The sequence below is a fragment of the Oryctolagus cuniculus genome, chromosome 1 (genome assembly GCF_964237555.1).
Source record: "Oryctolagus cuniculus chromosome 1, mOryCun1.1, whole genome shotgun sequence".
NCBI lineage: Eukaryota > Metazoa > Chordata > Mammalia > Lagomorpha > Leporidae > Oryctolagus > Oryctolagus cuniculus.
Window position 1 is genome coordinate 3,675,495 of NC_091432.1, and position 14,154 is coordinate 3,689,648.

Here is a 14,154-nt window from a genome sequence, read left to right on the forward strand (position 1 = left end):
GAGGAGCAGCCGGGCTGCTGACCGGAGGTGAGCCCTCTGCAGCCAGTTCGCTCTGCGCAGAGCTGCGGTCCAGAGGTCGGGGGCCGGGGCAGGGACCGAGTGAGTGACAGGGAGAGGGTGAGCCCCCTGTCCACCCACGTCTGCTTGCTCGTTCTCAGCTCTCTTCCTCTTCCCTCGGCCGCGTCTCTGGTGCAGCATTTGCGTCCTCTGCTCCAGGCATCCTGGGCCTGGGCGCGGGTGCACACTCTGCCGTGCAGGGTCCCAGCCCCGAGCCCCTGCGGTGCCTTGTGCCGCCCTGCTCGCGGCGGCCTCTGGAAGGCTGAGGGTAGGGAGAGGCCGCCCAGCACGAGGTGGCCGGGATCCAGACCCGGGCCCGGCCTGCCAGCTGGAGCCCACACAGCTGGCCCGCGGGCCCTTCCTCTCCCAGCCACCGGGACTCCCAGCTGTGCTGCGCCAGCGCACGGGAGCAGTGCTGGGGGACGCCAGGAGTCCTGCCAAGCGGGAGAGCTGGAGTCAGAACACGCAGGTGCCCGTGGCCTCCCGCCCTCACCGAGAGGTGGCCGGAGGAGAGAGGAGGGGCAGGTGCCTCCAGGCAGGCTGGGCCTGTCTCAGGCCTTGCTGTGGCAGAAAACGGGCAGGTTCTAACACAGCGGGAAGGACTGGCATGAGCTGGGCAAAACGTAGAGCAGCCGCCTTCTTGGAGCCCCTGGGCCTGCGCTGTTGGCTGCTGGGGCGAGCCGAGTGGAGACGGGCGGTGAGCAGCTGACCAGGCCTTTGCGAGGGCACGGAGGGCCCACGGAGCAGACCCTCAGCGCCAGGCGGGGAGGGACACTGGCCCTGCGGCGGACTCGTGCTGAGGACCCCGTTGTTTAATGACCGTCACGTCCAGCGTCCCAGGTTCACCCGCCACACTCTGGTGTGTGACAGTGAGGCGTGCAGACAGGGCACGCACGAGGGGCCGGCTGCCGGCTGCTGTGCACACGGGGCTGTGTGGGCGACAAGCCCAGCATTCCGGGAAGGCGTGAGGAGGGGGTGTCTGGTGTTCGGTGCTTAACGGGTGGTCTTGGGGAAGGCGCTGTGCCCCGCGGGTGCAGGGAAGCGCTCCGGGTGTCTTTCCCGTAGTGGGAGCGGAGCTGCTGTTCCCATACTGCCCCCGAAGTTACCGGGTTCCCGGATTGAGAGCGTCTTGCTGTAGGACAGCCTGACGTGCCTGGGGGCCTCGCCCCTCCCCCCACAGCAGATCTCACTCTGCCCTGGGGGTCCTGGGCTTGTCTCCCCTGCTGTGTTTCTTTGCCAGGAGGTGAGGTGAGCCTGGGCACCTCTTTCCCTGGGTGGACAGGGCTGGCCCAGCCGGACTCGTGTCTCCCAGTGGTTTTCACACTCGGGCCTGGGGGGGGGGGGTGTCACCGTGGTTTCCTTTCCTGTGTGTCCACGGAGGAAATGATTCCTTGGTTCCTCAGTCTGGAGACTCTAGGAGCCCCCTGGCTGTGTCAGCCGTGAGGGAGGGGCCTGGCCGGGCAGCTGGGGTTGCCCGTCCGGCTGCGGCCAGCTCGGTGAAGCCGCGGGGACAGTGTCCTCTCAGTCGCTCTGGACGCTGTTTCCGGGTGACCATGAAGGCCTGGCGCAGGCCAGGCTGCATCCACTCGGCGCTGGGGGAAAGTCGGGGAGCTGGGGAGGTGGGTGGGGTCCCTGGGGGGTGCCTCCTTCACCTCCATTGTGGTTTCCGGTAGTGTTTCCTTTGATCTCGTGTTCTCATTAGTGCTTTTTGGGAAACACTTCAGAGGGAGAAGGTGGGGGTGCAGAGTCAGACGGGCAGCAGGGCAGCCTCTGAGGGGGAGGGGAGGCCTCGGGGGGCCTGCGTGGTGCTTCCGGGCGGGTCCGCGGGGCCTGCGTCCACTGTGGATCTGGGGAGCGCTCTTCTCTGCTGGACAGGGCTGAGGTCGGCCCTCGGGCGGCTGAGGCAGGTTTGACTGCAGACTGAGCCTCTGGCGGAGGCAGGCTCGGCCCTCCTGGGAGCTCTCAGCCTGTGCGTGGGGGCCCTGGATCCGTACGCTGCTCTCTGAGAGCCGGACCTCGTTTCTCAATGCAGCGCCAGTGCACGCCTGCGGCCGCTGTGCACACCTGGAGGTCAGGGCCTCCGCCGGTGTGAACTCACTGGCAGATGTTCTGGGGTCCCCTCTGCCGGCCTCCAGGGGCTGTTGTGAAGACTGGGACTTGTCTAAGGCCCGCTAGTCGCTTCCTGGGTCAGCTGGGTGTGGCCTGGGGTGCCGGCTGGGCGGGTCCTGGGTCAGCTGGTGTGGCCTGGGGTGCTGTCTGGGCGGGTCCTGGGTCAGCTGGGTGTGGCCTGGGGTGCTGTCTGGGCGGGTCCTGGGTCAGCTGGGTGTGGCCTGGGGTGCTGGCTGGGCGGGTCCTGGGTCAGCTGGGTGTGGCCTGGGGTGCCGGCTGGGCGGGTCCTGGGTCAGCTGGGTGTGGCCTGGGGTGCTGGCTGGGTGGGCCCTGGGTCAGCTGGGTGTGGCCTGGGGTGCTGGCTGGGTGGGTCCTGGGTCAGCTGGTGTGGCCTGGGGTGCCGGCTGGGCGGGTCCTGGATCAGCTGGGTGTGGCCTGGGGTGCTGGCTGGGTGGGTCCTGGGTCAGCTGGGTGTGGCCTGGGGTGCTGTCTGGGTGGGTCCTGGGTCAGCTGGTGTGGCCTGGGGTGCCGGCTGGGCGGGTCCTGGGTCAGCTGGTGTGGCCTGGGGTGCCGGCTGGGCGGGCTGGCCCCTGCTGTTCATCCCCAGCCTCTGAGCAGAGGCAGCGGCTGGTGAGGTCAGAACTGAGGTTCCGAGGGAACTGCGCTTCCTTAGGGGACTTCTGGTGTCTGGGCGATGCGCCACATATCGCGTGTTTCCGCCTCCCCAGGTAACCCCTGAAGATGGCAGAGGCTCACCAGGCCGTGGCCTTCCAGTTCACGGTCACCCCGGACGGCATCGACCTTCGCCTGAGCCATGAGGCCCTGAAGCAAATCTGCCTGTCCGGGCTGCATTCCTGGAAGAAGAAGTTCATCCGATTCAAGGTTCTCCAGCGTGCGACCCGATCTGTGTCCCCTGGGTAGTGGGTCTGCCCGCTGAAGTCAGTGCGGTGATTGGCACCGACTGTATACTTCCCTGGTACTTAGGCTGATGGAACACCCTCCCCCGTACTGTGATACAGACAGGGCCGAGGCCCGAGCACGTGGGTCATCCATCGGCTGCTGCTTTTCCCAGGCCGCTAGCAGGGAGCTGGACCGGAAGTGGAGCAGCCGGGACTTGAACTGGCACTCATGGGATACTGGCATCGCAGGTGGTGGCTGAAGCCACTGTGCCACAGCGCTGGCCCCTGTAACCTTTTGAACTGTTGAATAGATGCCTTGCTGGTGAAGTAACCAGACGTGAGACTCTCCCTGGACATTCCCGTCCAGCTCCGTGCACGTCTCCACAGACCTGCGTACCTGGAAAGGGAGCCATTCGTCCTCTTTTAAGGAGGTGTCTTGTTTGTAGTTGACGTTAGCTGATTTGAAAGCTGGAGGAAATCCATCCAGAGCGGGGCAAGTTGACCAGGTCCCCGTGGACGCCCCCGCCCCGGGCCCCCCAGCTCCCCTGTCCCGGGGTGGCCGAGAGGGCTGCCGGCAGTGTTCCGGGTGCTGCTGCCGGTGCCAGCAGGGACAGTGCAGGGACGACGGGCGAGTCCCTGGGAGCCAGCTCTGTGCACAGGGACCTGGGGCTCCACTGGGGGCTCCTCACTCAGCAGAAACGCGGCTGGGGTTGTAGCGCAGTCCTGGAGGCGCCGTCTGCGCCAGGAGAAGCCACGCTCGAGCGGCGTGAGCCCGTGCCGGCTCTTCCTTCAGATCCCGGAGGGCAGGGCTGGCGTCTGCTGCGAGGTTAAGACACCGCCTGTGACTTCTCCTTCCCTGTCCGCCCGTCTGGGTCCGAGTCTCCGATCCACTCAGGTTTCCAGCTTCCTGCTGACGTGCACCCTGAGAGGCGGAAGTTCCCGGGTCCCTGCTACCACGGGGGGCACCGCCTGAGTCCCAGCTTGTCCCTGTGGCCTGGCCCGGCCCCCGCTGTCGTGGGCCTTTGGGGAGCGAACCAGCGGACAGGAGTATCTTCCCATCTGATTCCCTGTCTTTCTAACTTTTCAGTAAATAAAATAAATAGAAATTTTAAAAAAAATCTAAGAAAGTAAGTAGAATCTTGGGTGCGCGGGCTTGGCCGCCACCTTCCACCAGTGGAGGTGCTGGTCTCTGATTCTCAAGGCCTGTGGGGAAACGCCAGGGTCGCCCGACTGGGCCGCCGCTGAGAGCTGGCAGGGCTGATGGCCCTGCGGTTTGCTAGGGGACAGCGTGGTCGCCGGGGGAGCCTGCCGCACAGGTGTGCAGCCTCGAGGCCGCGGGAACAGGAGGCGTTTTGTCCGGCTCCTTCCTCCCCAGCTATTGCTTTTTTTTTTTTTTTTTTTTTTTTTTTTTTATGATTGAATTCGTTTCTCACATTTGAGAACATCCTTCCCCATTGGAAGCTGTGTGGGGCGCCAAGTGTCTTCTAAGCGTGTTGAGAAGAAGCCCTGCTGGCCTACCTAGGCAGACGGCATCTGTGGAAACGGCCGCAGGGGGTCAGACAGAGTGAGAGCGCAGCTGGGAGGGTCTTGTCCTCGTGCGAGGAAGACCCCCGGCGTGAGGCAGTCGTGGTGGGCGAGGCGGCCGAGAGCATGAGGAGAGGTGCACCTGCCTCAGGCCCGCATTGAGAGTGGACAGGAGCGTGGGCCCCCTTTCTCTCCCCGCCCGCGTCTTCTGGAGCCTTACTGGGGTGGGGGTGGGGGTTCTGGGTGTGGAGTTCCTGTAAATCCTGCAGGGCTCATCAGCGCAGTGTTAGGCCCAGCCCCGTGGTGCGGGGGGGGGGGGGATTCCCCGAGCTGCCCGGGGGTGCGGGCTGTGGCCGCCTGGCAGGGTTGTGGGACAGGAGCAGTGGCGCGGGTGTCCTTGCTGTCCTGCCTCAGGGCCTGTTTCCTCGTCCCACTGCACAGCAGTCTTCTTCTTTTTTTTTTTTTTTTGACAGGCAGAGTGGACAGTGAGAGAGAGAGACAGAGAGAAAGGTCTTCCTTTGCCGTTGGTTCACCCTCCAATGGCTGCTGCGGCCGGCGCACCGCGCTGATCCGAAACCAGGAGCCAGGTGCTTCTCCTGGTCTCCCATGGGGTGCAGGGCCCAAGCACTTGGGCCATCCTCCACTGTACTCCCGGGCCACAGCAGAGAGCTGGCCTGGGAGAGGGGCAACCGGGACAGAATCCGGCGCCCCGACCGGGACTAGAACCCGGTGTGCCGGCGCCGCAGGCGGGGGATTAGCCTAGTGAGCCGCGGCGCCGGCCAGCAGTCTATCTTTAAAAATTCTCATTTTCGTCGGCTCCTCTTAGACACGCTGGCTCGTGTGTGCTTGGCTGCGTGAGCCCCACGTGTGCTGCCCGCTCGGCGCTGCCAACGCCCCGCCCGTCTTCTTCCCTAGAGACCGTCTCTTCCTCCTTCCCTCTTCTTTGGGGAGAGAGCTGCGTGATTTCCGTAAACTCTTTTGTGGAGGAATTACAATTCTTTCCATTTACTCATTTTTCATTTATTTGAAAGGCACAGAGAGGGAGGAGGAGAGAGCTCTTTCACCCAGCGGTTCACCCCCTCCCCAGATGCCTGCAGCAGCCAGGGCTGGGCCAGGCACAACAGGAACCTGGAAGTCACTGGGCTCCTGCAGTGGCTGGGACAGACCCCACACTGCGAGCCAGCGTGCCCGGAGCGGAGCTGGACTTGACCCCAGGCTCTCCGTGATGAGGTGTGGGTGTTCCAAGGGGCACGTTTTTATCTTCGTAGGATGTATTTTATGCATTTGAAAGACAGAGTGACAGAGAAAGAAAGAAAAGGAGACCTTCGCCTGCCGTTCGCTCCCCGGATGCCCACAGCAGCGGGGCTGGGCCAGGCTAAGCCGGGGGCCGGGGGCTCCATCGGGTCTCCCACCTGGGCAACAGGGGCTCAAGTACCCCAGCCGCCATCTGCTGCTTTCGCAGGAGCTTGACAGGGAGCTGGGCTGGAGGGGGCGCAGCCGGGGCTCCAGCCAGTGCGTCACGGGCAGCGGCCCAGCCCTCTGCCACAGCACCAGCTCCCCAAGCAGCGCCTCAGCCCTGTGCCAAACGCTGCCTCTAGGGGAAGTGATTTGTTAAATTCTTTGTTTTGTTTTGAAAGGCAGAGTTATAGAGAAGGGAGGGAGGGAGGGAGGGAGAGAGAGAGGGAGAGAGAGAGAGAGAGAGAGAGAGAGAAAATGAATCCAGGAGCCAGGAGCTTCTTTTGGGTCTCCCACGGGGGTGCAAGGGCCCAAACATTCGGGCCACCTGTTGCTGCCTGTGCAGGCCTTTAGCAGGGAGCTGGATCTGAGGTGGAGCAGCCTGGTCTCAACCCAGTGCCCACGTGGGCTTCCGGCATCGTGGGCGGCAGCTTTACGTGCTACGCCACAGCACCGGCCTTCTGAGAATGTTTTTTTTAGTTCATGAAAGATGCTGCTTTTTTTTGTTTTTAATTTATTTACTTGAAGTCAGAGTTACACAAAGAGAGATGGAGAGGCAGAGAGAGAGAGAGAGAGATGGTCTTCCATCCGCTGGTTCACTCCCCAGATGACCATAACGGCTGGAACTGCACCGTTCAGGAGCCAGGAGCTTCTTCCGGGTCTCCCAACGCGGGTTCAGGGACCCAAGGACTTGGGCCATCCTCCACTGCTTTCCCAGGCTGTAGGGGAGAGCTGGATTGGAAGTGGAGCAGCCGGGACTCGAACCGGCACCCATATTAAATGCCAGCACTGCAGGCGGTGGCTTTATCTGCTACGGCACAGTGCTGGCTCCATGCCCTGAGGATTTTTTAAAAATTATTTATTTATTTGAGAGGAAGAGATAGAAAACAAGAAGGGGAGAGAGGGCGTGCCCTTCTCCTAGTCCACTCTCCAGTTGCCTGCGGTGCCCATCGCCTGCCTCCTCCCAGGGTCTGCGTTAGCAGGGAGCTGGAGTCGGGAGCCCCGCGGGATAAAATGCCCGTCCCTGCAACACGTCCTCGGTGTGGAGCAGTCTCCTGGGGGCGCGTCAGGGTCTTGATCAGGAGTGAAGGGAGAGGCAGGGTGGGAGCCGAGGTCTCAGGGCGCCCTCCATGGAGCAGGCTGGGGAGAGGACTCCGCCGTGTCAGTCCGGGGGAGCTTGGGAGTCTGTTAAACCGGTGCAGGGGGTGATCCGATGTCAGGGAGCTGTCTCGGGGGGGCCTTGGCTTAGAGGAGGAAGGGAAGAGGCTGCCTGTGGCTGGCACCGCTGCAGGATTCCCAGTGGTGACAGCGAGGTCCCCTAGTTCCCCACTGCCCGGTGCCCCAGCCGCTCAGTCCCCAGGGCCGCGGGGGCGGTCACGGCGTGGGTTGTGGGGGACATGGCCGACAGTGCTCTCGTCTGTTTCAGAATGGCATCATCACAGGGGTGTTCCCAGCGAGCCCCTCCAGTTGGCTCATCGTGGTGGTGGGCGTCATGTCGTCCATGTACGGCAAAATGGACCCCTCCTTGGGAATCATTGCCAGAATCAGTCGGACCCTGGACAGCACGTGAGTAACCCTGATGGATTTCCGGACATCTAGGCAGTTAGGAAGTTGTCATTGTTGGTGTTTTTATGTGTCTGGGAACAGAGTGACTTCGCTGTTCCGGATTCAGTTAGACCATTTGCTGTTCTCGTGCCAGACTTCTCCCCATTTCCTGTCCCTGGTGTTAAGGTCCCCTGGGAGTGGCAGTCCCCTGTGGCCTTTCCAAGGCTGTGAGGGTGAGGAGGGGCCAGAGGCCTGGGGCACCTGCTGACACCAGGCAGTGACCAGCAGTGACAGGACACTGGGCCTGGGCGCAGGGTTCTCCGAGGACCAGGGCGGCTCCTGACGTGCCTTTATTTGCCCTGCCCTGGGACCCCTGAACCCTGCTGTGGAGGAGATGCAGGCTCCTTAGCTCCCCCTAAAATGGTTTAAGATCCTCCCTTCCCCAAAGGGCCCCTAATACTCCTCCTCTTGCATTGTAGATTTTTCTAGGAACTTGCATGTGGGCTGTGTTACCAAGAGATATGGACGGCTTGGGTCAGGGGCCTTTGGGGTGATTCGTTTCTCAAAGAAGGGACTTGGGGCCTAGACTCTCTCGCGCGCGTGCTCTCTCTCTCTCTCTTTAAAGATTTATTTATTTATTTGAATGTCAAAGTTACAGAGAGAGGCAGAGAGAGGTCTTCCATCTACTGGTTCATTCCCCAGATGGCCACAATGGCTGGGGCTGGGGCTGGGCTAGGCCGGAGCCAGGAGCTTCCTCCAGGTCTCCCATGTAGATGCAGGGGTCCAAGGACGTGGGTCATCTTCCACTGCTTTCCCAGGCCATTTGCAGGGAGCTGGATCACAAGTGGCACAGCTGGGACACAAACCGGTGCCCCGTGCAGTGCCGGCATTGCAGGCGGCGGCTTTCACCTGCTCCTCCACAGCGCTGGCCCCTGGGGTCCCGGGCTGTGCTGGGCTCCTGGCGGGCGCACTCCCGAGAGCAGCTGGGCAACGCCCGGCACGCGTTTCCTGAATGCCTCTGGTGTCCCTTATTCCCTGCCCTCCAAACGTTGGCCCTGACTCTCACCTTGGACCTGGGGGTCAGACCCTGTGCTGCGGTGACGTCATTGAGGTCTTGCCAGCGAGGAAGCTCCAGGGAGGGGAGGCGCAGGTGCCTGGCGGGGTCACAGGAGGAGGGGGCGGGGTCACAGGAGGAGGGGCGGGGTTACAGGAGGATGGGGCGGGGTCACAGGAGGAGGGGTGGGGTTACACGAGGAGGGGGTGGGGTCACAGGAGGAGGGGCGGGGTCACAGGAGGAAGGGGGTCACAGGAGGAGGGGCGGGGTCACAGGAGGGGGCGGGGTCACAGGAGGAGGGGGGTTACAGGAGGAGGGGGCGGGGTCACAGGAGGAGGGGCGGGGTCACAGGAGGAGGGGCGGGGTCACAGGAGGAGGGGGCGGGGTCACAGGAGGAGGGGCGGGGTTACAGGAGGATGGGGCGGGGTCACAGGAGGAGGGGTGGGGTTACACGAGGAGGGGGTGGGGTCACAGGAGGAGGGGCGGGGTCACAGGAGGGGGCGGGGTCACAGGAGGAGGGGGGTTACAGGAGGAGGGGGTGGGGTCACAGGAGGAGGGGGCGGGGTCACAGGAGGAGGGGGGGTCACAGGAGGGGTGGGGTCACAGGAGGAGGGGCGGGGAAGCTGGGGCTCCAGCAGCTCCAGCAGCTCCAGCTCTGGGGTCTGTGGTTGTCCAGTGCGCGCAGAACCTCCCTGTAGGGCCCTGCCTGGGACACGGGCAGCGTGTGAGCAGATGGTGGGACCAGGGCGCCCAGGGACCTCGTGCGGCCGCCGCCTCGGGCTTCCCCGCACGCTCGGCTCCTGGTCGAACGCGCCGCGGTGTCTCACAAGTGGCCGAGCTGTCCCATGCCAGATACTCAGTCCCAGTGTCGTGTGCTGTTTTCAGTGACGAACATTTTAGGACCCAGACAATGGGACAAGTACCCCCCCCCCACGCTGGTCCCAGAATCGTGCCTTGTGTTTCAGGCCAGGAGCTCCACGTGCAAGGGGCAGTGCGGGGTCAGGGCTAAGCTACAAGTGAAGTGGTGCATCCCTGTAACCCTTCCTGCTTGTTCCGTGCTAAAGGAGTGAGAAATAAATTAGCTGGAGTGTAACAGATGAAAACCTCCTCGTCGCTCAGGACCGGAAGTGAACCGCTGGGGCAGATTGCCCTTGGCTGTGAACACTCTTCCCACAGCCCGCGTGGGGCCCTTCCTCCTGGACCTGTCTTTCCGAAGGGTCCCCGAGGCGTCCCCCACGCCCTCCTCCTCCTTCAGCCCCCTTCGTGGGTCCCACCCTCATGCGTGGCCCCATGCGCACGTGCCTGGGAGACAGAGTCAGAGCTCCCTGTCACTTGGCGGAAGCCCGCCCGGCCTGGCCGCCTGGGACTGCCGTCCCTCTGCTCATCAGAAAGCTGCCGGCAGCAGGTGCCATGGCCTGGCGGCCTCCGTCTCCCTGAGGGTGGCGGCTGCAGCCCTGCGAGGTCTCGGCGTCGTGAGCTCGTCCTGTGCGCGTCCGGAAGGTGTTGCTTCATTAACACCGAGGCCGTCCCTAAACTGGATCACGGCTGGGCCTGTCGGCTATTTAAAGCCCCGTGTAATCTTCGTCCTTCTGCAAACTGGGCCACCCGGGGGACAGATTTAGCAAGGTCAGGTTAAGGGTCCGCGCCTTCCAGGTCAAGGCAGGGCCCTCGCCGTCTTCCTGGAGAGGAGCTGTGGGAAGCGTCGTTGTCTGTGAGTCTGGGTCTCTGCCCGTCCCCTGCAGCTTTTTGCTAAGACGTCTGCTCCAGCTGCCCGTGTGTAAGCAATCCTCGGTGAGTCTGCCACGTTCGGCCGAGAATGCCGATGGGCTTGACGAGCTGAGCGACTACCAGGGTCTTCCCCCTCGTGATAGACACCTGATCTCCAACGTGGGGGCCCGGAGGCGGCCTCCGAGGGCCTCCAACGCGGCTCTGCCGTGCTTTGCGGATGAGGGGCGGAGAGGGTGCGGGTGGAAAGCAGAGACCGGGGCTAACCCTGAGTGTGGCCTTCTGGACACGGGAAGCGTAGACTGGGAGCCGGTCATCGTGGCTCGAGATGGTTTCCTTCTGCGGCACTGCTTCAAAACCTGGGGAGATGGAGTGTGAAGATCAATTTATCTTGATGCCAAAAGTACAGTTTTTTTGATACGCATGTCCAGGAATTTTTACAGACTGTATGCCTGGATTTCAAAATATTCGCACAAAAATAGACTTCCACTTCTGTTTTCTGTGAGGGTCTCTGAGAGCCCTGGTGTGTGTGAAATTTGTGGTTTCCAGATGAGGGGGAGGCCTTTGACTCGCTTGTGTTGGGTATTTGAATCATTTGAAGAACACTTAAGTAGTTTTTATTTTTTCAGCATTGTGGGGTTTCCAAAACAACTGCAAATTAAAAGCAAAAGCAGAAAATAGCTTTATTTTGCCCCATTTTAAAGTCGCTCTTTACCATAAACCACGCGCACCTTCTGCTCTGAATTTTAGCACCGCCCATCCTCTAGGATCAGCTTATCACTCTTTTTTTTTTTTTAAGATTTATTTATTGATTTGAAAGGCAGAGAGGCAAAGCGAGAGAGAGATGGAGACAGAGACAGAGACAGAGAGGTCTTCCATCTGCTGGTTCACTCCCCAGATGGCTGCCACAGCTGAAGCCAGGAGCTTCTTCTGGGTCTCCCACGTGGGTGCAGGGGCCCAAGGACTCGGGCCTTCCCCCACTGCTTTCCCAGGCCACAGCAGAGAGCTGGATGGGAAGTGAGCAGCCGGGACTCGAACTAGCACTCATGGGATGCGGCACTGCAGGTAGCGGCTTTATCCGCTACGCCACAGCGCCGGCCCCGGCTTATCTCCTGTGCACTCAGCATCCAGGATCGGTTGATTACCATCACTGTCACGCTGACGAGCGTCCACGTGTGGCTCACAGACGCCCTGATGTAGAGAGTGCAGGAGTGCCTGTGTGAGTGAGCTGACTTTGAGGCCTGGCAGAGTCACGGAGAGATCTGAGCAGGAGCAGGGCCCAGAGTCGCTGGGGGCACCTGCACTGGGTGCCTGCCGTGGGCTCTCAGCTGCACCCCAGCCGCGGAGGGCTTGTGTGTTTGTCCAGGTGCCGCCGTCTGCCCTGTCCCGAGGCCCCTGGAGCAGACGGGCCGGTGCAGGGCGGGCGCCTGGGAGAGGCGCGGAGCCTCTGGTGGGAGACTCCTGCGAGTGTCTCTCGGATGAAGCCCAAGCTGGTCAGGGCTGCTTCGTCTCACGTGTGTCCGTGCAGCGCCCCCGGGCTCCCTTCCCTGCTGAGGAGTGTGCGTGGGTCTCACTCGTCTCCCCAGGGGCCGCATGTCCAGCCAGACGAAGACCGTGGTCAGCGGCGTGCTCTTCGGCACGGGCCTCTGGGTGGCCCTCATCATCACCATGCGCTGCTCCCTGAAGGTGCTCCTCTCCTACCACGGCTGGATGTTCGCCGAGCACGGCAAAATGGGTCGCGCCACCAGGATCTGGATGGTGAGGCGCCGCCCTCGGGGTGGGGCTGGGCGGGCGCGGTCTGCTGTCTCAGCATATCAGGGGGCTTCAGACAGCTCGGGCATGGCGGGCGGGGTGCTGTCGCGAAACTCTGGCCTAGAAGTCAGGACTCCAGTGGGATGCTCTCATCCCACATCACGCGCCCGGCTCCCAGTCCCGCTTCCTGCCCGGCGCCCTGGGAGGCAGCAGTGGTGGCTCAAGTCGCTGACCCCGCCACACACGTGGCAGCCCCCAGTGGAGTCCCCGCTCCTGGTTTCGGTGTTGGCCTAGCCCTGGCTGCTGTGGACGCCGGGGGAGTGAACCTGCCAGGGAGGGCTCTGTCTCTTTCTCCTCGTGTGCCTCTCTAAGTTAATTAAATATTTTGGGGGCTGGTGTTGTTGCGCTGCCATTAGGATAACAGCATCCCATATCAGAGTGCTGGTTCGAGCCCCGGCTGCTCCACTTCCGATCCAGCTTAGTGCTGATGGCCTGGGAAGGTGGTGGAAAATGGCCCCAGTGCCTGGGCCCCTGCCACCCCAGGGGAGAGCTGGATGAAGCTCCTGGCTCCTGGCCTGTGGATGTCACCAGGCGGCAGCCTCTCCGCGCCCCCGTCACGTTTGCCTTTTCTTCACCCTGGGGGTGGCGGCGAGGGTGGGGGCTGGCGTGGCAGAGAGGGCAGAAAGGGGAGAGAGCGGAAGTGGCAGGTGTTGGCAGCTGGGCCCTGAACGTCCTCACCCTTTCTCCTTCAGGGCATGGTCAAGATCTTCTCAGGCCGGAAACCCATGCTGTACAGTTTCCAGACCTGCCTGCCGCGCCTGCCCGTGCCGGCCGTGAAGGACACCGTGCACAGGGTAGGTGTGACTTCAGCCCCCCGTTTCGAGCGCGGCTTCCCCTCCCCAAGACCGTTACTCCGAGGCCGCCCGCCCGCAGGTGGCTGCAGCAGTTCTTAGCAGGGAACCCTCGAGGGTGAGTGTGTTCCCTGTTGTCTCTGCGATGTCGCGTTTGAGAGAGAAGCAGCGTGGGGATTGGCTTCTTTCTCTCGCAGATTTGCCGAGATAAGAGCTGCACAAGTCACTCATTGTTGTGTTGCATTACTGATTTCCGAAATGACAGAGGGGCCCTGTCTCAGGGATTAACGTGGTCCTCCTGGGGCCCCAGGCGTCCTTTCGCCCCGGGTCGCCCCGCCAGCACGTGGTCACCCTGGAGGGCCCCGGCAGAGTCGCACTGGGGTTGGTGCCAGGCCCTGAGCCGCCACAGGCATGAGCCACGGGAATCTGTTTTCTCACAAGTTCGCCAGCCTTGAGTGTTCGTGGCAGCTGCAGCAAACAGACCGATACCGTCTTAGCCAGAAGCTGTGACCCTTGGCCTGGAACGCCTCCCCTCGGGTGCCAGGGAACACACTCCTTTCTGTGCCCGTCCTGACGGCGTCGGCCCCCTCGTGTGGACGGCTTCCTCCGCCGAGCGGAGGGTGCGCGTGGCCTGGGTCAGGGCCCCTTCCTGCTCGTGCACGCGTAGGCCCCCCCTTTGTTGTGGCTGTCCCTCGCTGATGAGGGGATGGTTTTGATCCGGTGGTCAGGCCGCCAGGCAGCCGGCGACCCGGGACTGACGAAGCTGCCGTTCCTAGTCCCTCCTCCGGCCCTGGCAGCCCCGCCTCCTCGCCGTCCGTCCTGGGCGTCGTCTGTACCTGGCGTTGTGCGGCAGGCCGCCTGCTGTGCCTGGCTGTGTAGCTGAGCTCCACGCGAAGTTTGTGGTGGCGGCATTGAGGCACTTCTCCCTTTTATCGTGGAGTAGTGCTCCGCCGTGTGTGTGGACACACCGCGGCTTACCTGTCACTATTCTGCCGCGTGGACACACCGCCGTTTATCCGTCTGTCCGTCCGCGAGTGCCTCCCGTTGGGCTGCTGCGAGCGCCCGCCTGCCAGGTTTCCCGTGAGCACCTGCTGTCAGCGCCGGCACACACTCCCCTCACTGCAGCAGTCACCCGTCAGAGGGGAACTCTGTTTAAGGACCGCCATTTTACATTCCCGCCAGC

The 14,154-nt window shown here is 62.6% G+C and overlaps 1 protein-coding gene across 4 annotated transcripts in view; it reads left to right on the forward strand.

Annotated features, from left to right (window-relative positions):
* The window catches only part of LOC100350311 (carnitine O-palmitoyltransferase 1, liver isoform), a 58,299-nt gene that overhangs the window by 10,357 nt on the left and 33,788 nt on the right, over positions 1–14,154 (forward strand). For all 4 annotated transcript variants that reach the window (XM_070064757.1, XM_051827878.2, XM_051827876.2 and 1 more), the window contains exons 2-5: positions 2,895–3,048; positions 7,471–7,610; positions 11,955–12,126; positions 12,873–12,974. In XM_070064757.1, coding sequence (XP_069920858.1) covers positions 2,908–3,048; positions 7,471–7,610; positions 11,955–12,126; positions 12,873–12,974 — 555 coding nt within the window. In that variant the 5' untranslated portion in view covers positions 2,895–2,907. The remainder of the gene's footprint in view (positions 1–2,894; positions 3,049–7,470; positions 7,611–11,954; positions 12,127–12,872; positions 12,975–14,154) is intronic.